Source organism: Gymnoscopelus microlampas (genome assembly GCF_963454915.1).
Source record: "Gymnoscopelus microlampas genome assembly, chromosome: 1".
NCBI lineage: Eukaryota > Metazoa > Chordata > Actinopteri > Myctophiformes > Myctophidae > Gymnoscopelus > Gymnoscopelus microlampas.
This window is the reverse complement of record NC_139962.1, coordinates 9436773-9460887: the sequence shown is the minus strand read 5'-3', so window position 1 is coordinate 9460887 and position 24115 is coordinate 9436773. Positions and strand designations below refer to the sequence as shown.

At 41.1% G+C, this 24115-nt stretch overlaps 1 protein-coding gene across 1 annotated transcript in view; it reads right to left on the bottom strand.

The window, feature by feature from the left end:
* Positions 1 to 24115, bottom strand: part of LOC311042678 (leucine zipper protein 2-like) — a gene marked incomplete at both ends in the record, with an annotated part of 240311 nt that overhangs the window by 25380 nt on the left and 190816 nt on the right. Inside the window, 2 exons of the mRNA XM_084053573.1 lie at positions 3336 to 3398; positions 14363 to 14425. Coding sequence (XP_083909699.1) covers positions 3336 to 3398; positions 14363 to 14425 — 126 coding nt within the window. The remainder of the gene's footprint in view (positions 1 to 3335; positions 3399 to 14362; positions 14426 to 24115) is intronic.

Below are 24115 nucleotides of genomic sequence, written 5' to 3'. Positions count from 1 at the left end.
GCCACTCATTATGATGCCAGAGTTGAGATACAAGAGCACTTAGTCCTTATAATAGAGATGGTGTTGTGCGGTGAAGCATGCATTTCATCACCCAAGCTGATATTTCACGCATATACACGACTGAAATTAAATGTTCCAATGAGTGCCAATTTCACAGCCATTTAACCCATTAAGACCGGGAACGCATCGTTGTGACTTCTTTGGCCATTCAAAACTAGCAGATCTACAAGCTCCGAGTGCCCCGCTATGAGCTTGTAGATCTGCCATTTTTGAAAGATCGTAAAAATTTGCGCAAGTCTTTGAATATATATTTTAAAAAGGTAACATTTTTTACTCAAATATTTGCTTCTGTGGGTCCTTGGAACTAAATATTTTGAGATGGGGGTCCGCGGCCAAATTCATATAATTTTGGGGGTCCTTGACATGAAAACGTTTGAGAACCACTGATTATAGCAACGTTTTTAAAAAAAAAAACAGGATTTAGGAACAGTTAGGATTTAGAAGACATTTGTAGAATCCCCCAGAAGCAAAGATTTGAGTTAAAAACTTTCGCTTTAAAACATATACATTCAATGATTTGCACACATGTTCCACGATTTTTTTTTAAATAGCAGAACTACAAGCTCATAGCTTGTAGTTTTGTAGGCCTTCCGCCGGAAGCGGAAGGCCTACAAATTCACGCCCACTTTTGACACATCGCCGCTACTCGAGGTCCGTTGAACTGCAGCTCTCAATGCAATCTCTATGAGAGGCATTGTAAAATACCGTAATTTCACTGGTTAACTACTGAGCTGTAGCGATTTTTTTTGTGTTCTAATAAACTGTCCCATTTGTTTAATTTATCCTTTTTAATGTCCCATATCTGTCATCTCGATATACTACCCACAATATACTATAATATACTCCATCAGTGTGTCAAAAGTTCTAGCTTCTGAAATCTTACGTTTTAAGTGGTCGCATGGTATATACTTCACGGACGCATCCCTTGAGGTTTTCAATACCCAGAAAACCGGCGAAAGTGGCCGTTTTCAATATGTTTTTCAACATTTTCGGGTTGTTTGGGGTTTCTAGGGGAGGCGAGATCTTAGTTGGCCAGGTGACCGCCTGTCCTTCCTCTACAATGGGTACGCCACTGGTCGGCGCTCGTAAAGACAGTGATGTCACTGAAATCCGACAACTTGTCTGTCTGCCGTTTGCCCTCTGCTGTGTTAACATTATGGGTAACTCGTTAAAGTGGCAAATTAAATGTGAAACACATCAACTATTAAGAAAACAAGACGATATGTTGACAAAGACACTCCATACATTTGGAAACATATTTTTATTTAAATCAATATTGTCTCCAGTTAATGTAGGAATATTTTAAAAGTAGGCTAATTCTCATATCCTCTCATAGGGATTGCATTGGCAGCTGCAGTTCATCGTTCTAACGCACCTCGAGTAACGGTGCTATCTCAAAAGTGAGCGTGAATTTGTAGGCCTTCCGTTTCCGACCGTGTGTCTCTCAGACCTAGATCCAACACATATTAATTTGATAAGCTGCAGCTGCGTGGCTTACGAGCCTGCCATGTTTTTAATCAGAATAAAAACATTTTTATAGTATATCCTGTCAGCCGATCTCCACGTTATCAGCCCATAGATAACCCCAACTATACCCAACTGGGTCTATTTGGGTCTTATCAGACTTTTCTTTCGATGATTCAATGTTAAGGCATGTGCTGTCACGTGACCTGTCCACGTCCTGTAAAAGACGCGCTGTGATTGGCCGGAAAATATGTGCTGTGATTGGCCGGAAAAGACACGCTATGATTGGCCAGTAGTCACTTTGATAGGCAGCTGTGCCAAAACATGATTTACGATTCCGTCTCTATCGGGACATAACTCGGACGGCGCTGAGTCGGCCGAAGCTCACTTCGCAGTGTTCGTCACGGCGACTCGCTCACCTCCGTCGCGATTCGATCCAAGGACGCTTTATTTTTCCTTTACTTATTCAGGGGAGCCCAAGCTCTCTTTTTCAAGGACGCCCTGATAACAGCGTATAAAACATAAAAAATACATACATAATGAAAAACAATAACAGCTGACTGTCGTTTGTGTCTCGTCGTACAGAGAGGCACTGCTGACGCACGTTTATGCACCGCATTGCTTATTTCTCACCTCAAATGTTTTCAGACACATAATTGTAATGTACTGTTCAAGTTTAAAATGAGCAATGCACCGTCTGGCTGTCATCTTGAGTTGGATAAACAACGTAGGCTACTGTAGCAGAACAACAGTGGCTGGGGCTGAAAGTTTAATGATTAGCTAGGCATGCAACCGAGGCAGGTGCTGGAGTGGGGTTTTGTGCTGTATTTAAATGTGACTCCGCCCCATAACAGCACATGCGTTAACATTGAATCACCCAAAGAAAAGGCTGATAAGACCCAAATAGACCCAACTAGGGTAGATAGGCCAAACTGGCCCAAATGTATGGGGTGATTTGTGCTGATTGGAGTCCAATCAATGGGCTGAGTTCTAGGTATCAGCTGATCCTGTGCTTTATTGCTAACTTTTTTACTAAGCTTTGGTCAGAACAGGGGCGTGTTTTGGCTTAACCAATCACAGTCTCGGGCTATGGGATCATAGGCTCTACACACAACACAGCTGACTGTCGTTTGTGTCTCGTCACGCAGAGAGGCACTGCATGACGCACGTTTATGCACTGCATGGCTTATTTCTCACCTCAAATGTTTTCAGATACATAATTGTAACGTACTGTTCAAGTTTAAAATGAGTAATGCACCGTCTGGCTGTCATCTTGAGTTGGATAAACAACGTACTGTAGCAGACCAAGAGTGTCTCCCTAATGAGAAGCAGGTGGGAGTGGAGGAACACGAGCCATGGGAATGATTCATAGTTATTCATAAGGCCTATGTCATCACAGGGTATGTTTGCGTTTGACAGGAAGTACTTAAAATGTGTCTTTTATGGACGTTATAAGAATATGTCTACGTTTGCTCTAAAAGTGTGAAAAAACATCAGGCTAGAGCTTCATGTTCTTTTTTTTTGTTTTCTTCTTGTTATGGTTTCTTGATATCTGAAGTATTATTGCAGATCAACTTAATCCTACACAGTTCAGGTTATTTATCCACATACTCATCATTGTTTAGGAAATAGAGGACAAGATTTAACATGAGTGAAACTGAGTCCTGGGGAAATTGTGGTAGGTTTGGGTAGAGTGATTTAAATGAAGTTGTATCCCTGATAGGATCACTCTATCCAGGTGGTCCTGGTACCTGTGTCTAGCTCCAGTCTGGAACTGTTACAAAGACCACCCACCTTCAGTTTGAGCTTACCTTAAAAATTAAATCCTTTTTCCCATAGCGCAGTTCTTTCAGTTGAGCCTGGATTTTTTTGGACTGCAAGGGGAAGATAAGAAGAAAAAAAAAAGAAGTGTTAGCTTATTCAAATAGTGAAATTGGTTTTAGATCATGTAGCAGGATTCTGCCAGCCACCGCAGAAGAGGCCTTTTGGGGAGAGTTCCCTCAGCCAAGCTGTGGCTTAACCCATTAAGACCAGGAACGCATCTGTGTCATTTTAAGATTTCTTTGGCTATTCAAAAATAGCAGATCTACAAGCTCGTAGTGCGGCATCGAGTGCTGCGCTATGAGCTTGTAGATCTGCTATTTTTTGAACATTTTTGGAAAATGTGTGCAATTCTTTGAATCTATGTTTTTAAAGCGAACATTTTTAACTTTGATCTGTGCTTATAGGGGTCCCTGGAACAACATATTTTGAGATGGGCGTCCGCAGCCAAATACATTTTGGGGGTCCTGAACATGGAAAAGTTGGAGCACCACTGATATACAGTAGCAACATACTGTTAGGATTTAGAAAACATTTTTAGATTATGTATTTGGGCGCGGACCCCGATCTCAAAATATGTTGTTCCAGGGACCCCCCGGAAGGAAAGATTTGAGTTACAAATGTTCGCTTTAGATTCAAAGATTTGCACGAATCTTCATGATTTTTTCAAAAGAATAGCAGATCTACAAGCTCATAGCGCGGCACTCGGTGCCGCGCTATGAGCTTGTATATCTGCTATTCTTTAGAATAGCCCAAATAAATCTTACAATGACACAGATGCGTTCCCGGATTGAAAGGGTTAAAGGGAAGGACCGAAGAAAATATCAAATTGTCCCCTTCACTGAACTGAGAAGCCCACACAATGATGCTGCCATGCACTGGCTTCCTTCCCACAGTGTCTAGAGGGGAATGCTCACTCACCCACTACAGTACAAACTGTATAAAAAAAACACATACAGTACACGTACACCATACCCCAACATCCAGTGGTGTAAAGTAACTAAGTACATTTACTCAAGTACTGTACTTAAGTACAATTTTGAGGTATTTTTTACTCTTCCCAATTTTCAATACTTTTACTTCTACTCCACTACATTTCAGAACCAAATATTGTGCTTTTACTCCATTACAATTATTTGGAAACTTTAGTTACTAGTTACTTTGCAGATTTTGATTATTGTTACAAAACACACATTAACCACTTCAGCCCTTTATACATTTCGGCCATTTGAAAATAGCAGAACTACAAGCTCACAATGCGTCGCGATGCGACGCATTGTGAGCTTGTGGATCTGCTATTTTCAAAGGATTTTTTATACATTTCATACATACATTTGAAAACTTGTGAAATGGGACATTCTGCCTATACTAAATGAGTACTTTGTGAGTACTTAAGTACATTTTGATACCAATACGTTTGTACTTTTACGCAAGTACACTTGTAACGGAGCATTTCTACTGTACATTGCAGTATTGATACTTGTACTTAAGTAAAACATGTGAGTACTTTTTCCACCACTGCCAACATCCACCCACACACACACACACACACACACACACACACACACACACACACACACACACACACACACACACACACACACACACACACACACACACACACACACACACACACACACACACACACACACACACACACACACACACACCCCCCAACACGCCAACTCAAACTTGTGCACGCAAGCACTAATGCAACCATGCACCCACATTTGTATTATTTATTTATTTATGACGCCACTTTTATGAAAGCCAAGGAAGTAAGGGAGTCGTAATAAGACAGCATAAGGCAGTGGTGAGTCAGTAATAAGGGAGCAAAATAAACTCATGAAAGACACCGCATATGTCACACTGGGTGTGTAGTTATTGTAGTTATCGTTGAGGGGCTGTCATTTCCATTTAAAATGTAACATGAAATATGATCTATTTATGATGAGTCACACCACAGCACGTTAATAACGTTGTGTTTACAGGCACTTTTTCCTTTTTATGAGATTCTTTATCTTGTTACTCGCTTTACCAGAGTGTTTTAATGTCCCATGACGGCCATCACTCGCTCCATGTAAAGTGAATTCACAAATTAAATCCTGGGGCACTTCATAAAACTCTACAAGGTTAAATAAATATTGATGTAGCTTTAAACCTCACAGTGGACACACCATATATTTGATCTGGGATCATTAAGTCTGTTTGGCTGTGCACAGGTCATTATGTTAAATGTGACCCAAATTAAATTCATTTGCAGTCAACAAAGCTTCTACGACACGTTCAAGCCCGTGCACCAGCGAATGATTCAGAAGCTACAGGCTCACAGGACTTTTATATGAAATTACAGCTGGTCTATTGAAATCAAATGGAGCCTCACAGCCTCACAGCAGGGTCTACTGCATCTCATTGTGTCTCATTGTGTGATTATAATTCTACACATGCAAATCCAACACCTTGTCACTGCCACCTCGTCACATAATGGTCAAGACCCCTTTAAAAAAGTCATTTTTCAACACGCAGGGTTTGCATGTCTGATAGACAAGTGTTTCCCAAACCTTTTCAGCTGTAGAAAACCAAAAATAGAAATGTGCAAACATCCAGACATACATGTACCAGTGTTGATTTCGTCGACTAAAACTATGACGAAAAGTGTTCGTCGACTACCTTTCTTCACTGACAAAAACTAAATAAGAACTAAGCTATGATGACTAAAACTAAGAGTAAATATATTGACAATTTCGTCAACAAATAAAAGCTAGACTAAAATGTTAGGGAGGGACGAGTGGAGAAACGATCCAGTAGAACTTTTATGCTTGGTTGCGCTCGGGTGTTGCGCTCTGAAAATAGCCGATCTACAAGCTCACAAGTTGTGAGCTTGTAGATCGGCTATTTTCAGCATGCAACCAAGTGTAAAATCAGCCATTACGACGCCATCAAGGCCCCACCAAAATACATTTTAGTCGACTAAATCAACTGTAGATTTAGTTGACTATAATCGTATGATATTTAGTAGACTAAAATTAGACTAAAACTAAAACATTTCAGATGACTAAAACAAAATGAAATTTGATTCAAAAATCAAAATTTAAACAAATTCAAAATGTGCTGTCAAAATCAACACTGACATGTACCCAAACGTGCTTTCTAAACCCAGCATCAGGAGTAAACATGGAGAGGCAACATTCAGTTTTTATGCGCCACATATCTGGAACAAACTCCCAGATATGGGAGGGAAAAAATGCAGACTCTGCTACAACTCTCTCTGGTCTTTTAAATCAAAAGCAGAAGACTTCTCTGTTTTCTGCTGCCTTCATACAGTAGCTGTTATTCTTGTTATTATTGCTGTGTATATTACGTCTCCCTCTCTCCCCCCCTTTCTTCCTCTCTCCTCCCCCCTCTCTCGCTCAACCCAGCCGGTCAGGGCAGATGGCCGCCCACCTAGAACCAGGTGCTGTTTGAGCTTGTTTTTTTTTTCTTTTTCGCCCCGTTCAAGGTTTTTCCTTCCCACCGTCAGCAAGTGTTTGTTCATGAGGGAATGTTGGGTCTCTGCCTTTGCACTAAGGATTACCAACCATTGTGTTCCCTGCACTGTCTGTACTGAGTAGACCTCTGACATAGACCTGCTGCACTTATAAACAGAGCTGCTACCTTTAAAAGGATCCCTGGCTAATGAGCCAAATACGCCTTAATTGGCTAAGGTTGGATTCCAAAAGTTTGCAGGATTGGTACGTTTTGAACACAATGCCTCAAATCACGAACGAAGCTTGCGATTGCCGTGAAATTTCACACGCACATTCCCTCTAGGCCGAGGAAGAAATGCTACCCTTTTTCACAATGGCCTGTTATAGCGCCACCAGCAGGTCTAATTAGGCAACACACATTTTCGGAACAAAATGCCTCAAATCATGAATGCAGTGTCCGATTGCCATGAAATGCCTAAGAATAAATGGCACCCTTTTCACATTGGCATATTATAGCGCCACCAGGAGGCCACAATACCGTACTTGACCTGGCGGAGACCTGTGCTCCGAGGAGCACTTTATCTAGTTTTATAAATAGTTCATCTTTCACTCAATAGGGACCACTCCCGTCGAGTTGATGATGTCATTTGTCCATGTGTGGTACAGCCCTAAGGAATGTTATTAGCATGTCTTAATAAAAAAAACAGTTAATAATATATAGCTCCTTTGAATTGCATTGAATTGTAAAGTGTCTGGAGATAATTTGTTGTGATTTAAACTGTCTGTCTGTCTGTCTGTCTGTCTGTCTGTCTGTCTGTCTGTCTGTCTGTCTGTCTGGTTCATTTTTATGATGTTTTGTGCTGCAACTGTAATTTTAGTCTCTCATGTGTCTGTATTATTTAAACGTTCTCTTATTTTCTATTTCTTAACTGAACTGAACTGAACTGAATTAACTATTTTAATTTTATTCAAATGTCCTTATTATAATGTGTTTCTTTTGTGCTAAGATTTTAAAATAAAAGTCCTTTGACTTTTATTTGAAACAGCTTAGTTTGAAGGTAGTTATTATGGTAAACAGTTCTGCAGGATTCAGCGGGGGTGGAGCTACAGTATGTAATTATAATAATTATAATAATAATATAATAACATGAGTCTGCGTGGCCTTTACAGATTGTCTCCTACATACTGCTGCTGCTGCTATTTGTGTGCAGAGGTGCTTTGATCCGCTATAAAGGGGAGGCAGCCACTGTGTGCCTCAACCTGGTCAATTATTAAAATGTTAATGTTGTGTTTGCACGGCCAACTTTGCAGGCAATAATTCCCCTTTATGTCCGTCCAACCTTTTAGAACACAGTTTTTCTTTTCTTTTTTCTATAATTTTTTGTATCCCACATGTTTGTAACCCTTTTTCACTCGGTGCCAATTATCAAAGTGATCCTGGGCGCTACACTCCCCCCGCCAGCCTAGGGAGCCCAGAGCCGAGCTCATGCCTCCTTCAATGCACGAGAGCCAACTGACCTTCTTGTCACCTGACAGGGGGGAGTTTCCCCGGTTGGACGTAGCGCGTGGAAGGAACATGTTATTCCAACCAGTTCCCTTCCCCTCCATCACCCCGGCTGTCATGGGGGACGCAGTATAGCAATCAGGATTACTACATGTTTTTGTGAGGGTATTAACTACCCTGGGAGACACAAGGAGAACATCCAAACTCCATACAGAGTAGGCCCTTTCGCCAACCCCACCTAGGGTATGGGCGCTCATGACGAGGAGGAGAAGGCACATGCCGCGCTACGAGCCTGTAGATCAGATATTTTTGGAAGAAATGTGAAAATGTGTGCAAATCTTTGAATATACATATGTATTTTAGAGCGAACATTTGTAATTCAAATCTTTGCTTCTAAGGGGGTCCCTGTAACAAAATAATTTGAGATGGGGGTCCGCGGCCAAATAGATATAATTTTGGATGGTCCTTCACATGAAAAGGTTTGAGAACCACTGATATTATAGCAAAATATGTTTTCATATTTTTTAATGTTTATTTTGAATGTTTTTTTTTTATTTAGAAATAATTTGTAGAATCCCCAGAAGCAAAGATTTGAGTTAAAACATGTTCGCTTTTAAAAATATATATATTTAAAGATTTGACATTTTCAAGATAAAAAAAGAAAATAGCAGATCTACAAGCTTATAGCGCGGCACTCAAGCTTGTAGATCTGCTATTTCTGAATAGCCAAAGAAATCAAAAAATGACAGAGATGCGTTCCCGGTCTTTATACGTTATACAGGTCTGTAACTCTGAGTGTGTACACATGGTGCTTCTATTTGTACAATAATATATCTCTCAAAGTGAAATAAACGCTGAGGAGTTTACAGTGTAGATCGGGATCCCATGCAGAGATGAAGAAAAAAAAGTCTGCCGACATAACTAATGCATATCCTTGAAATGAAAAGGGTTGAGAATCACTGGAAGGTATATGGATGATCACTAGACCTTGGGTGTATTTCATTCCAAGGACAAGTAAAAGTGTTTCCCGGGTTTACAGTGGCTGAACACCATGCTGAGACAATTTATAGAAAGCACTGCCGGGTGTACTTAAAGGATCGTCAATGTGCATTCAACTGAGGTGAGAGATTGCACATCACATACGTACACATATATTTCTAATACAATACAGTGCATTTCCCATATGTGTGTGTGTGTGTGTGTGTGTGTGTGTGTGTGTGTGTGTGTGTGTGTGTGTGTGTGTGTGTGTGTGTGTGTGTGTGTGTATATATATATATATATATATATATATATATATATATATATATATATGATATATATCATCATGTTCATGTTTGTAGCCCTATTTTATACTTAGTTGTAGAACAGTGTCGTGCAAAAAATAGCGGTAAATTGCCATCTACTAATTGATTAAATCGATGAGTTAAAGGTAGGGTAAGTGATATTTTTTGGTTAAAACAAAAAGTATTTTGTTAAAAGGTTAAAGCACTATATTCTGATATTAATCATTGCTATAGAGTGTTTGTTCAGTAACAGATGTCTCCCCGTCTCTCCAGCTCTTTAATAAACAGAAATTGCATTTTCCGGTAGGTGTCAAAATCTCAGCCAATCAGGAGAAAGTACCCATTTTTAAGCTTCATTTTTATAGTGTTCCAGTTCCAATTTTGCCTGCTAATTTCTTAGTGTCATCACTTCCAATTTCACTTGTTTAATCTATATCCTGATTGAGTTCTCTATCCTGATTGGATAAAATTGGAAATGAAACTGAAACTGAAACGAAAATGCATTTTCTGTTTAATAAAGAGCTGGAGAGACAAGGAGACTCCTTTTACTGAACAAACACTCTATAGCATATCAGAATATAGAGCTTATATATAGAGCTTATTTTAACCAAAGAAAACCACTTACCCTACCTTTAACTGTTGCACCTCTATTTGAATCCTAGCTCCCCAGTGTTTCACTTTAAATACACATTGTTTAGGAGCGACGTAGGGCTAGAGTCAGGGGCGCCGGAACGGCATATGACGTGGGGGGACCCGTCCGGGACACATGCACGCCCACGAAAATTTTGCGGTTATTTCGGGTGAGTTTGTTGATTTTTGGGGGGGATAATGCGGTTATTTCGGTTAATTCGGTTCGCCTCGCGCTCGCGGTGGTCGCGAGGTGCGGGGGACTGGACAGATTTTATTATTTATTAAAAAAAATAAAAAAAATAACTTTTTTTTTTTTTTGGCTGGACTGAATAGTGGGGGGACACAGTGTCCTTTAATTAAACAGGCTCCGGTGCCACTGGCTCGAGTTAAAACATCCTGTAGGGTTACAGTTAGTGATCCTGTGTGTTTAAAGTTTAAAACATCATCAACCATGGAGCTCAGGGGGGCTGAAGCCCCACGGCCTGCAGCCTGCAGGACCCTGTGTGACACACCCCAGACAGTTTTTAAGTTGCTTCATTCAGTATTTAGATATTGATATTCATTTTATCAGACACGCCCCCTTCTAATACAAACCCATTGTAACTCCATTTTAACCATGATAGATTCATCGAAAACACCGTCCCTGGTTCTGGTGATTGATGTTGTCCTTCTAATGCATGAGGAGACCCTTTTTTCAATTACTTTATTACAATTACTTAAATGTATTATCTTTTATTTGATCTATTTATTTTAATCCCCCCCACCCAAAAAAAAAAAATGTCGATGGTGCTTGCGGTGGTATACTGAACACACACACATGTGCATTCGCCGGGCGCACAAACGCAACCTATGTTGTGCGATTAATGTTGAGGGGGCCCTTTGATTTGGTGTAGCCCCAAGGCCCTGAGAGACCTTGATCCGGTTAGTAGTCACCAAGTTTTAAACGTCATGCAGCGAGTGGTTTTACTTTGAAATCCCCCACGGTCCCGTTACCATGGTGATGGTCTCTACTTAGCTCTGCTTGTCATGAGTAAACACCTTGAGACTGTTCTCTCCCAGGGTGGCTTCATGCTTCCATTGTTGTACGGTGTACCGTACAACAGGGGGTCCTAAACTGGGGGTCGGGACCGGAAATATATTTTTTAGGGGGTCCCCAGAGGATTAGCTTAATGTGCAACGTTTTTTTCTCACTCAACAGTAAACAAATCAACATACAGTATATATAAGTGTATACAGGGTATATCTGCACATTTGTAAAGTGACAATTTAATGACTTTTAAGACCTTTTTAATACCAATGGCAAACTTGTCAAATATTACGTTAGAAAGAGCCAAACTGACAATTTAACATTTTAATAATTGACAAGTGCTTGTCAGAGTGGGTTGTCCCCAGTTCAATTATGATTATTTTGGGGGGTCTCGGCCTGAAAACTACTGTAGGCTACGTTATTTTAATTGTGTATTTTGATTGTTGTGTGTTTGTTTTGTTGTGTGTTGTTGCCCCTGCATCCCTTCCCCAGTACAATTGATACGTGTGTCTGTGAGACTGCTGCTATGGCAAACACACAGCTAAAGGCTCATTTAAGCTGAATTAACTTCCCTTTCCCTCCTCATAATACATTATGATTAATAATGGCCTATGACACTCATTCTTTGCTGGGTTTTATTGTTCAATTGATTTATTCATAATTCTTGTATAATTAATTTGTCACTGTCTGACAATGGATGATCACAGCAGCCTTGGAAAATATTACGTGATCATGTGGCATTTGGGCAAAACGATGTATTAGGTATTGTGATAGGTTACGTTGATTGCATCAGAACAATACTCTAATCGACATGTCATTACAAAGAGTATTATAATTAATTATCTTGTATTCATTTAATTATTTGATTGTGAAGTTTTAATGCTGTGTTTTCCATTAGCATGCCAGTATATGCAGTCAGTAAGTAGGTAAGTAGGTCGTAGTGGCTGATTGTATCAGACGGGCAACGTGTTAAGACCGCTGGGAGATTGCTGAGGTGTAGCGCTATATCTACCCAGCATTCAGTCTTAAAGGGATAGTTCACCCCCAAAATTACTTTTTTTCCTAGCAATTAGTCACCCCATGGAGACTTGAATATTGTTTTGTTTTTGTCGCATTCCAAACCAATAATTTGATGACCGGCAGCAGTTCCGGTAGGAGACACATAGAGTCTCCTTTGTGTCTCCTACCGAAACCACTGCCTACCATCAAATAATTGGCTTAGAAATTCGACAAAAATAAAACAAATATTCATGAATTCAAGTCTCCATGGGGGTACTAATCGATAGAGTTTTTTTTGGGGTGAACTATCCCTTTAAACCATGCTACTGATACACTGCTAAACAATAACTACTTTAAGTTCTGGGGTTCAGTACTTTGTCCCCCACTAGCTCCCAGCTCCCAGTCTTAAACCATGCTATACTGACACACTGTTGTTGCAAAATCCATGATCCATGATGACAGACTGTGGCAGAATGTTGTCAGTGTGAAAACAATGTCAAGTGGGTCATTACAATTATCCCAGCGCGTGATAAATACACAAACACGTGAATAAAATCACCATCTATCTTCACTAAGGCAACATTGCACGATTTAAATGAACTGTACAGACTGTATATATACACACATTAACCCATTGAGACCGGGAACGCATCTGTGTCATTTTTAGATTTCTTTGGCTATTCAAAAATAGCAGATATACAAGCTCATAGCACGGCACCGAGTGCCGCGCTATGAGCTTGTAGATCTGCTATTTTTGAAAAATCGTGAACATTTGTGCAAATCTTTGAATATGTGTATTTTTTAAAGCGAACATTTGTAACTCAAATCTTTGCTTCTGTGGATTCATGGAACAAAATATTTTTTTTTCATTAAAAATAGCAGATCTACAAGCTATGAGCTTGTAGATCTGCTATTTTTGAATAGCCAAAGAAATCTAAAAATGACAATAGATGTGTCCCCGGATTGAATGAGTTAATAATGTCTAGAAATGTGAATGTTTATACTCTCATCCCCCACCCTCACATGCACGCACACACACACAAACACACACACACACACGGACGCACACTATTATGTCCACATTGTCCTGGCTGGAGGTAGGTTGGGGGTGTCTGTGCTATGAAGATAAATGTTGTCAGGTATATATCCCATTATGACTGTCCTGCAGCTGTGCGTATAAATCAAGGTACTTGACAGTCATAAAAGACTTGGTCACTGTACAGTAAATGGGTACTGTCAGAGCGTTCAATGAACAATGTCTTCTTGTATATACAATGACTGTTAGGTATAGACCTTATATCTTCATATTTAAACTTTTAAGTTTTTTCCCCCCCCTGCAAATTGATGTCCTACTTCTTCATACAATATGACAGCGTTGAGCAAAAGTAGCAAAAAATAGCCGACCGGGGGATGGCAGCTTGTAGATTGGGATGCCAAGTTGAAAGTGCATTCTATTGGTTGTGACCAGGGGTGGAAAAAGTACTCAAATGTTTTACAGTATAAAAGTATCAATACTGCAATGCAGAAATACTCTGTTACAAGTAAAAGTCCGGTAATCTAAATCTACTTGAGTAAAAGTAAAAAAAAAGTATTAGCATCAAAATATACTTAAAGTACCAAAAGTAAAAGTACTTTAGAATGTTCCCTTTTGAAAGTTATCATTAAGTCTAAAGTGTATAAACATGTTTTGAAAATAGCAGATCTACAAGCTCACAACGCATAGAGATCAGAAGCGATTGTCATTTGCCTATATTCCTGAGGTAACATTATTGTTAAATCAATCATTTATCTCAATGTTTTTATTTATTGTGGATGTGCATAATGCATGACTTATTGCGATTAATCATGACTGATCTATTCTCATGATATACGGGTCTCAATCAAGTGAGTATAATTGAAAGAATAGGTGCCTTCAAATATTTGATGAATGCGGAAGTAGTCATTGTTGTTATTTCACAAGGAATCTTTAAACCTGCATAGGAAACCAAACATCTAATGCTCAGCCAAAAGGGAGTGATTAGGCTTCAGGCAGGGCTACTCTGCTACACATGCACTAAACAACAGTGATGACACAAATATTGTCATATTTTTCATTGTGGGCTCTTACCTCTTCTGCGTACGCGTCACAAAGTTTGTTCCCCGACATGAGCTTGTTTTTCAGACTCTTGTTCTGGGGGAAAAAGGAAAGAAACGGTTGATGTCATTGGAGTCTTCTATTATTTATTGACCAAACAAAAACAATGTGTGATTTAATGATGTAATGAGTTACAATCTGGGAACCCATTGTCCATAAAAAAGAAAAAACAGCGCCCTCTGAACACACACACGCACACGCGCACACACACACACACACACACACACACACACACACACACACACACACACACACACACACACACACACACACACACACACACACACACACACACACACACACACACACACACACACACACACACACACACAGTTAATGAGAGCTGGAATGAGATTATTCCGTGATTCCGGAGGTCAATTTGAGTGAGCATCAATTCCAGACACTGTCGTCTCCTCTCACCTCTAAGGTGAGAGGATGAGTAGCGATGAAATGACAGCTGTCATAGAAAGTGACATATGGAGGCACCCAGAACATCCCCAGAGTGACAGTGATATCCACTAGAGAGCTCATACTGTATGTCACACTACTTTATCATCACTGTCAGGCAGAAAACTTGTATCTCCATAATTTCACCTTTTTTTCATAAATGAATGCACCGCTTTGTCGTACAAGGGTTGTAGTGGCGATTTGTCACAGCTTGTAGTTCTCTGATATTGGTTCAAAAATGGCTAAAATGTTTTTTTGGGGATATTTTCTTTCTGAATTCCTCACCTCACAATATTTGGAAGTAAATTGCAATCTCAGACAAATGAAAATTGGACATTTTTTGTATTGATTTTTACATATATAAACAAATATGCGTTTCAAGTACAGAACCATCATAATTGAACTCAGTATCCCCCATCCTTTTCCCACTCTTCATCACCCCATCCCTTCCCACCCCGCCCTCCTTCCACACATGCACACAACACATCCACAGCATCATCGTGTCAACAGATCTTTCAGATCTGATCTGATCAGGTTTGTCCACAGTGAAATTGTGCTCTGTTGAGCATGGTTAATCCTGTCCGACGACAGTTCTAGATAGGCAATGTCCAAGAATCTCCTTAGCCAGTGTGTTTTGGATAAGTCATGTGGAGGTTTCCAGCGTTGGACTATAATCTTTTTGGCTGTCTCTGACTTGCCAGTAAGAGACAGTTTAGAGTCATCATTCAAAAGATGTACAAATGGGTCCATTGGCAGTTGTACTGCCATTAAGTCTGTCCCCAACACATTTCCCCAGAACTCCATAATCCCCGGACATTCCCATACCATATGAAGAAAAGAATGGCTTTTTGACAATAATTGGCGGCCGTTTTGGATTGATGCCAATTAAACATATTTAATTAAGATTTCTTTAGGACTTTTAGTACGTTGTTCTGGACACCTCATAGAAATGAGGTATGGTGAAACACATTATGTTACAAACTTTTGATGTGAAACGTTTGCCTGGACTAGAAGCAAACAAACACACAAACAAACAAACAAACAACTCACTGCGGCACCGGGTGTCCAAGAATGTATAGGTTGGTGGCATTTTATTCAACAGCAATCTCGATGGTAATGTCTGACTCTAACCCAGGTGCCTACTGAACTGAATCTGTCACTGGTGACTTAAAATAAATTCACCTGTGTCAAATCTATTGGCCAACACCTTCAAAATGAAAGCATTAAATTGAAACACAAATTAACTGAAATAATGATACATACAGTTGTAATCAAACTAATTCAATTCCAAATTCAAAACAACATGTCGCCTTTCCGACATTAACGAACCCTATACTAACCCTAACCGCACGCGGAAGCCACTAGTCGGAGTAGTGAGATGTCGGAATGGAAGGCGGTTACCCTACAACAAGCTATACATTGTTGTAGCTATACGGCTGTTCAAAAGCTCAACAAATTATGAGCTTGTAGATTGAGAAAAACGTAAAACTCTGTCTGTGGGTTTTATCCTACTTATCCTACATATAATTTAAGGAATGTCAGTCTGTGCTTGGTTCTCCTCAGTGGCTGAATCAATTGCTCTGCACTTGAACTTGGCCATTCATCATTAGCAAATGCCCACCGTGTGGAAGCCTGTTTTTCACTTTACCCAAATTCAAGCTGTTTATTAGCCTTTTATGGAAACACTGTCTAACTCCACGACTGCAGTTTGCGCCGTTACTGCGCAAGCCCGATGGGATGAACGCATTTTACAGGGTTGCCAGGTTGCGTGAGAGAAACAAGCAACCAGGTCTATGAAAACAAGTCCAAAAGAAAAGAGCCCAAGTCGCTTATGATAAGCGGACATGGCAACATGATCATCTGCAGCCGTGGGTGTCTGTCTGTTCGCTCGGGTCCGCGGCCGTGTATGCGCATACTGTCTGTGCATGCATATAGCGCATAACCCAAACTGCACACTTTGGGTGCTCATATCCCCCGATGGGTATGGTCTAGTTAATATTGAATCAATGAAAAACCCTTTTCCATTTCCTGAAAAGTAACAGTTCTAGACATACAAGGTTTCCACCCGACAGAGAGGATTATGTCACAGCACATTATGCAGAATGTAGTGACACTGAGCCACACATGTCACAAAGTGTTATTCTCCATTGAAGCGTGGCTCATGTTGGGAGCTTGAAAATAAAGGACACACTGTGAATGCATGGCTTAATTTCAAGGACCCCCAGTTTGCCCCATGCAGCATTAGGCCATGGACCCCCATTATAGTCTGAGATCCTGCAGAATCAGAGTCTTGGCTCTCACTGATGTGGGTTTGTTTATGAATGAAAGCCTCCTAATTATGCATTCATGAAAACAAATGGAATTGTTTGCTATCATAATTGATGCATAATCAGATTTGGAGCGATTACTGCGTTTAATAAATGCAAAGCTTGTTTCATGTTCCCGTAGCAGAACTGCTGTACAGACACACACACACACAGTACATTGATCTATGTATGTATGTACAATACGTGTGTATACACATCTCAGCCAGACAAGGATTCACAATAAAAAAATAAAAAAATAAATAAAAACATTTATTGTTAAAAGCATTAAAAAAAACTAACCATGTGTATTGATAAAATGTAAGACTGTACTATTAATATCATATTTGTTGCTGTGTCCAAGATAGTTGGTCAGATTTGTACAAAAACATAATTTAATAAACAGGTTTTAGCTTCATTCTAAGGTCCTCTGTCTCACTTCCTGGTTTAAAAAAGGCGAGAAAGCTGCGGAAGCTCTGTCCCAACCATAACATGTCAACTCCGTCAGTCCTTCTAAACCCGAACTAAACATAACATATGTTTTCAAATGTGTAATTCTATTAGCATTAATAGAACTCTAAGCAACTTAATGGCTTAATGGCCAATGCATTGGCTACTCACTACGACTGCGCTGTGGAATGAAAAAACTACATTTTGTCAACTCCGTCAGATATGCCATCTTATGGAATTGACATCTAAAAAAACAACTGTGCGAGATTGGCCCATTTCATGATTTAATAGTCAATACTTTGATCTTTTAAAATATATTTTCCCGGCATAATTGAAGAGTATTTTTATTTTTTTTGTCATAATTCTCAAGAATGGGTGTTTCACATACATGCGTATATACGTATGTACTGTATGTACAGTATGTATTGTATGTACGTACACACACCAAAGGGATGCTTTAATGTGCGTGCGTGCACTATGATGTTCAGTTACTGAGATAAAATTCATTCTACAGTAGATGCTCAAGGCCTCTGGGGTTCTTTAAGAAATGTCTGTTCATGTCATAGTAGGTTTAACTTTCATCCCTACAGTATGAATGATACATTAAAGCCTACATATTTCATATTAGTAAATATAACATGAGGGTTGTACGGAACGCAGTAAAAATCCCCAGATGCAAATAACCTTCATCAGATTTTAAATCGCTTGGCTTATAATCCCCTCATGAAGGATAATGATGCATCTCTTAAACATAGCACTGAAAGGTTCATATTAACAGGACCATACGAAGCGTAACATTTTAAAACAGCTAAAAGTTAAGTAAGGAACAAGTGTGTACTTGAAGCTGTAGTGATTTGAGTGCCCCGTCTCCCAGCTAGCAGCATCATTGCTATTTTCCAACATGCTGTAACATGTTGTAATTCTCATGCCCAGCGCTCACGTTGTATAATTACCACATTGTTCAATTTTGTAGCAAATCGCACTTTCTGCGTTTGATGCAGCTAAGCTACAATCGCTAGACCCATTGAAAGGGTTCGAGAGAGGTTGGTGTTCTAAGCTAATCACTCAAATCAGTTGTCTTTTAGATATTTATTCACTAAATCACAAATAATACATAAATCGAATACATAAGTTACATGGTCAGTTACAGATAGACCTGGCGCTGGTTCATTAAGTCAGCGTCAGGCTAGGTATAAACAGACGTTAGTTACATCACTTAGACAGACCGGTTAGGTTATTAAACCTGTAAGAAAACAAAACACAGAGAACAACAATATTAAATGACGTGAATCCTCATCCCATTATGAACACATCAGAGTTATAATCGTTACATAGTTAATTCTCACTTACTTTAGTCCATCCATTCTCTCGCCAAGTTGTTAGCAACCTGTACTAGGTCCCATATCCTAGCACAGCTCATCGAATCTAAAAGCTTTCTCCCAAGACAAGCTATTATATCAACTTTACACATAAGGTCCGCCTTTAGGGCAGATCTTTAAGCAACAGGACGTTCTGGTTACCCACAAGGCTTTGCGCTTGGTCCTGTCTCTTGTTACACATCACACAAGGGCCGGCTAGCTCTGGCCTTCTGCCCTGTCCACCTATTGTTTCTTATCTCACAACCTTCCCCCGCTTGGTATGCAAGGGGCCCTTTGAAGCAGCTACCTCACCAGGGGGTCTAATATGGCCTGCTAGACTCAACTTAAAGGGACATGTATTCTCCAACAGGACAGATGACAAAGTACATTACTATATCATTAATAATAATCCACAATTATCTTTCATAATCATAGATTATTTCCACACCTGCCACCTGTGTGTCTGATCTAGGATCCAGGACACACACAAAACATTCCTCGTGAGCTTTTTGGCTCTTTAGATAACGGCTCGGTAAAACAATTGTTTAGTATGGCTCACACATTGTCTCTAAGTGGCTCCAAACCCATACACTGAAACAATTAACAGTTCAACTGAATGTTCAATTTGTTTGAAATACTTTTTGGACATTGTGGCTAATATTTGATCTCAAATTGACTTTACTTCACAGTAAATCATGACCAATTTATTTTAGCAACAATTCTTTTGCACTAGTTTATCCCTGAGATTTTTCCTAAATCCCAGGACAAATTAACTTTAATTGTAGTTATTATCTACATTTACGCATGAACCCTCCAGGGCCCATTTGTTTGACACCCACGTGTCTTGTCTTTTCTTCTCTCCTACCACTAAGTCAATGTCCTATTTTAGGGCATTTTGCCATGGTAACTGACATTGCAATTTGGGCAAAAGGGTTAAAAGATTATTAAAATAGTTGATCTACAATTTCACCTTAAGAAACCTTAACTTAAACTTCAAGCACACATACAAAAATGCTTCTTATACAATCAACAAATAATAATTCAAACGGTTTGGTTACTCAGATCATGAGTCAAACATCAGTAAAGAATACATTTTGTTGGGCGGAAGAACTTTCCAACCATTGTTTGCATTTTGGACGTTTTGGAAGTTACAAGTAGCTTAATACATTTCATTATGCGTTAAGTTATTTCTTCTGTGGTAATATTGTAAATCCTAGAAATGATACATTCATTTACAAAATGTATTTCGAAATTCCTATGTAAACAGTCGCTCAAATAAGACATTTCGATTTTTTAGACACCTCGCATGGCGTCTTTTCGCTTCTCGTCCGCACTGCTCCCTTACTTTGAGGGTGGCAGCGCAAGTGTCAGTTCGTTCGCCAGTGTCACGTCGCTGGCACCACCAACCGCCAGTGGGACTGCTTTTCCAGCAGCACCCAGCTGCGGGCTTTTCTTGGCCGCTGCCAAGAAAGAGCGTGGGACTTTGCTTTCCTCCGCAGAGGGTGAAGAAGGCTTATCTTTTATCTTCACCTTCTTTTTTCTAATTATTCCAGCCCCACCAGGACGAAGCATTCTCTCTGCCTGGATCCTGGCGGTAAGAACTGAAGTGACCTGACGTAGCACCCTGCCTCTCTTTTTCCGAGCGGGCGCTCGCATGTCAGGCCACACCCACTCAGACTTCCTTCTGAGTGGTTTTGGGGTTGCTGGGTTGGCGCCCAGCCCCCGATCTCGGACAGACTCTGGTCTGCCTTTGGCTTGTCGCCTGCTCCCAGGCCTGCCACCTTTGTGACACGCGGATTTGGCTTGTCGCCTGCTCCCAGGCCTGCCGGGCTTGGGGTAAACGCCGCCCTTCTCGAACGCCACCAGTCTGCTTTTAGCTGCTCGCCTGCCACCTTTGTGACACGCAGGCTTGGGGCGAACGCCGCCCTTCTCGGATGCCACCAGGACGCTTTTAGCTGGTCGCCTGCCACCTTTGTTAGCCGCAGGCTTCAAGGGACCTCCCGGCTGACTGGCCATGGCTCTCCGCCCTGGCGTAGTGGTGTGCTTCCCCTCCATCTTGAGTGGGCTGGTGTTGACGTCCGTCGTAGCGGCACCCTCTGGACGGTCCTCCATGACAGCTGTTGTGGCTGACACCTCCGACGGTGCCTCTCCTGGTGCAGCTTCTCCAGTAGCAACATCCAGTGGCTGGCACCCCTCTGCATTGAATGGTTCGGTGGCGACGTCCTCTGATGCTCTCGCCGGCGCCTCTCCTGCGGCCTCTGGTGGATGGTATCCCTCTGCGTTGAGTGGGTCCTCCTCCGTGACTGTCACGATTGACGCCTCCGCCTCGACCACCACGTCACCCGTGGCCTTGTCTCCAGGAGCTGGTTCGACCTCCGATGGCACTCCCTCCTCGGCCGCCGACTCCTCTGCGACGTTGACTCCCTCTGGAACCTTCTCAGCGTCGTCTTCTGGAGCAGTAGCAGCTTCTGGTTCAGCCGCTTGCACAGTGGGAGTAACTTTCTCACCTCCCTCTGCAGCGTAGAGTGGGGTCTCTGCGTTCGCAGCTTCGTCTGCAGGAACAGCAACGCCTGGTTCGACCTCTGATGGCACTCCCTCCGCCGCGTTGTCCATCGAGACTGCTCTGCTGGCCGCCTGCTCATCTGCGATGTCGGCTCCTAGCACGGCTCCCTCTGGAACCTTCTCAGCGTCGTCTCCTGGTGCAGTAGTGATGCCATCTGGGACTCTGAGCACTGCTGGCCCAGTTGATCCGGCTGTAGGTGTGACATTCCGACCCCCCTTTGCAGCGACCGGCTTATCTGTAGGACTGGTGACATCCTCACCTCCTCCAGCTGCTCTGTCCTTTACGACCGGCTCATCTGTAGGACTGGTGATTCCAACCCCCTCTCCAGGCACAACCGGCTTTGCTGCTATCTCTGTGGGGGAGGTCATTTGCTCTTCCCTCACAGCAGGGGATTCACACAATTCGGGCTGTGTGAAGCGGGACCCATATTCTTCCTGGATCGCATGTTCCGCCTCAACCCAGACCTGCTTACAGGCCTCTTTTATGTTGCGTATCTCAGATTTGTCGGCAGGACGACGGGCTCTTCGCACAGAATTTAAAGTCATTTCGAGTACTTTAAAACATTCGTCCCTGAACCAATGTAACGCTGGACTTATCTCTTCTGTCGGTAGATCACGAAGGATATTGGCCATATACTGAGCTTTTTCCATCAAGACTGCCTGAGCTGCCATACACTTTGGGAGCTCTTCTGAGCCATATTCATCAAGCGGTGGCCTATTGCTCCGATAGTCTGCCGCTATTTCTTCCACCTCCAATTCTGACTGTGCTGCTCTCAACCTTTTCCTTAACTCTGCCATGTTCCCCTTTTTAACCTCTCCTGCTTGGCTATAGGCTTTAGGTAGGCCTTTTTAGTTAGTCTTAATTCAATAGGCTGTGAAAGCAATCGTCAGTTCTTTTAGCAAGTAGTAGTGTTGTTCAGCCTTTAGCTCATAACAACAATAATTAATTAACACTGTGTTTAACCTGTAATAGCACCCACCCTGTAGCATTCTATGCAAGAAGCCTGTTAATGGTCTATTCACATTTAGTTATTTTGTTAATCAATACTGGCAGGATTTATTTAGCTCTACCAAAGTAAATAATAGCATTTAACCCACAATGATGACTTAATCCACTGCTATCGTAACTAATCATCTAGTTGCTCACAGTTTTAGTCTATCATAAAGTCTGGTTGAACATGGTATTACACTAGTGGTAGAAAACCTCCCCCACCCTTTATCAGTAAACAATGGCCTTTAACTCCCAATTATAAGATCACCTCATAATCTGTCTCTTAGTCTAATTTTTAGCTATATTGCAGTGTCTGGTCTCTCATAAAGCCTAGTTAAACCATGAATACTATTTTAAAGTTTGTCTAATCAGCTTAAAGCAAGCATCTATGATTAGATTATTAACCAAACCTAACTACCACCTCTCAAGGCGTGTTAGAATTTGGCGGTTAGCTTACAAGACAATGCTAATTTTACTCCCCCACCACCCAACAGTGGCAGTGGCAGTTAGCTAGCAGCTAGCACTTTATGCTAGACAATAGATCTGTTAGCACTGTGAGCTAGCGACACTAAGAGTAGCTCTCAGGACTGTTAGCTTTCTAAACCCCCTTATTGGTACGCTAATCAAACTTTTAACGGTAGCCTAGCTACATAACCTGTGGTTAGCTTCTAGCTTCTCCCTCAGCTCCTTATTCTTAGCACGCAGCGTTTCACAATCTACAGTCTCTTTTCTCCACGGTTTTCACAAACTGTGGGGCTTTGTTTCATAGCAACCTGATAGTGATAGTCTCTCTCCCGGAGGTTCCTCGTAAGCACGTACAGTCTCAATGCCTCGGTCCTCTTTGTAGGCCGCAAGCTGCTCCGTTTGTCCCCTTCGCCTCCGTGGATCTGACGACTCCCTTCAGTTGCTGATTTTCACTCTACCACTAGTTCATTACTCCAGTGTTAGTGCTATTAACCTATTATTACAACTCACGTCTCATCTTAAAGAGACCGTGCGTCTTCATTCCTATGGCTATAGGAGTTTGTTATTCTTTATATAACATGCATAACATCCGCTTCCAAGGCCTCTCTCTTTCCTAGAATTACAGAAGCTACCACGGGACCTTTTCTCAAGGTTCATCCGCTTCTATGGCCAAATACTTTCTTAGAGTTTACCAAGGCTACCACGGGTTTATAATTGTTTAATTACTCTGTGACATTTAATCTCTGTTTAATGACTATGTAACCAATACACACAACTAGTTGTCCCTCTCAGACACACTAGTGGTTGATTACTGTGTAACACTTAAACTTTGTTAATGACTTTGTAATTATACTTATACCTAGTTGTCCCTCTCAGACAAACTAGTACTGTGTTATACCTCTGTATAACACAAAGGCCTTATTAAAGGCCGCTTAAACTTAGTAGAAAAGTCTCCTCCGGAGACTACTAAAGTTTAATAACTTGTAATTAAACTTAAAACTGATAGATGTCTCTTATATAAGAGACTCTAAAGTTTAATAACTGTTCAATTTTGTAGCAAATCGCACTTTCTGCGTTTGATGCAGCTAAGCTACAATCGCTAGACCCATTGAAAGGGTTCGAGAGAGGTTGGTGTTCTAAGCTAATCACT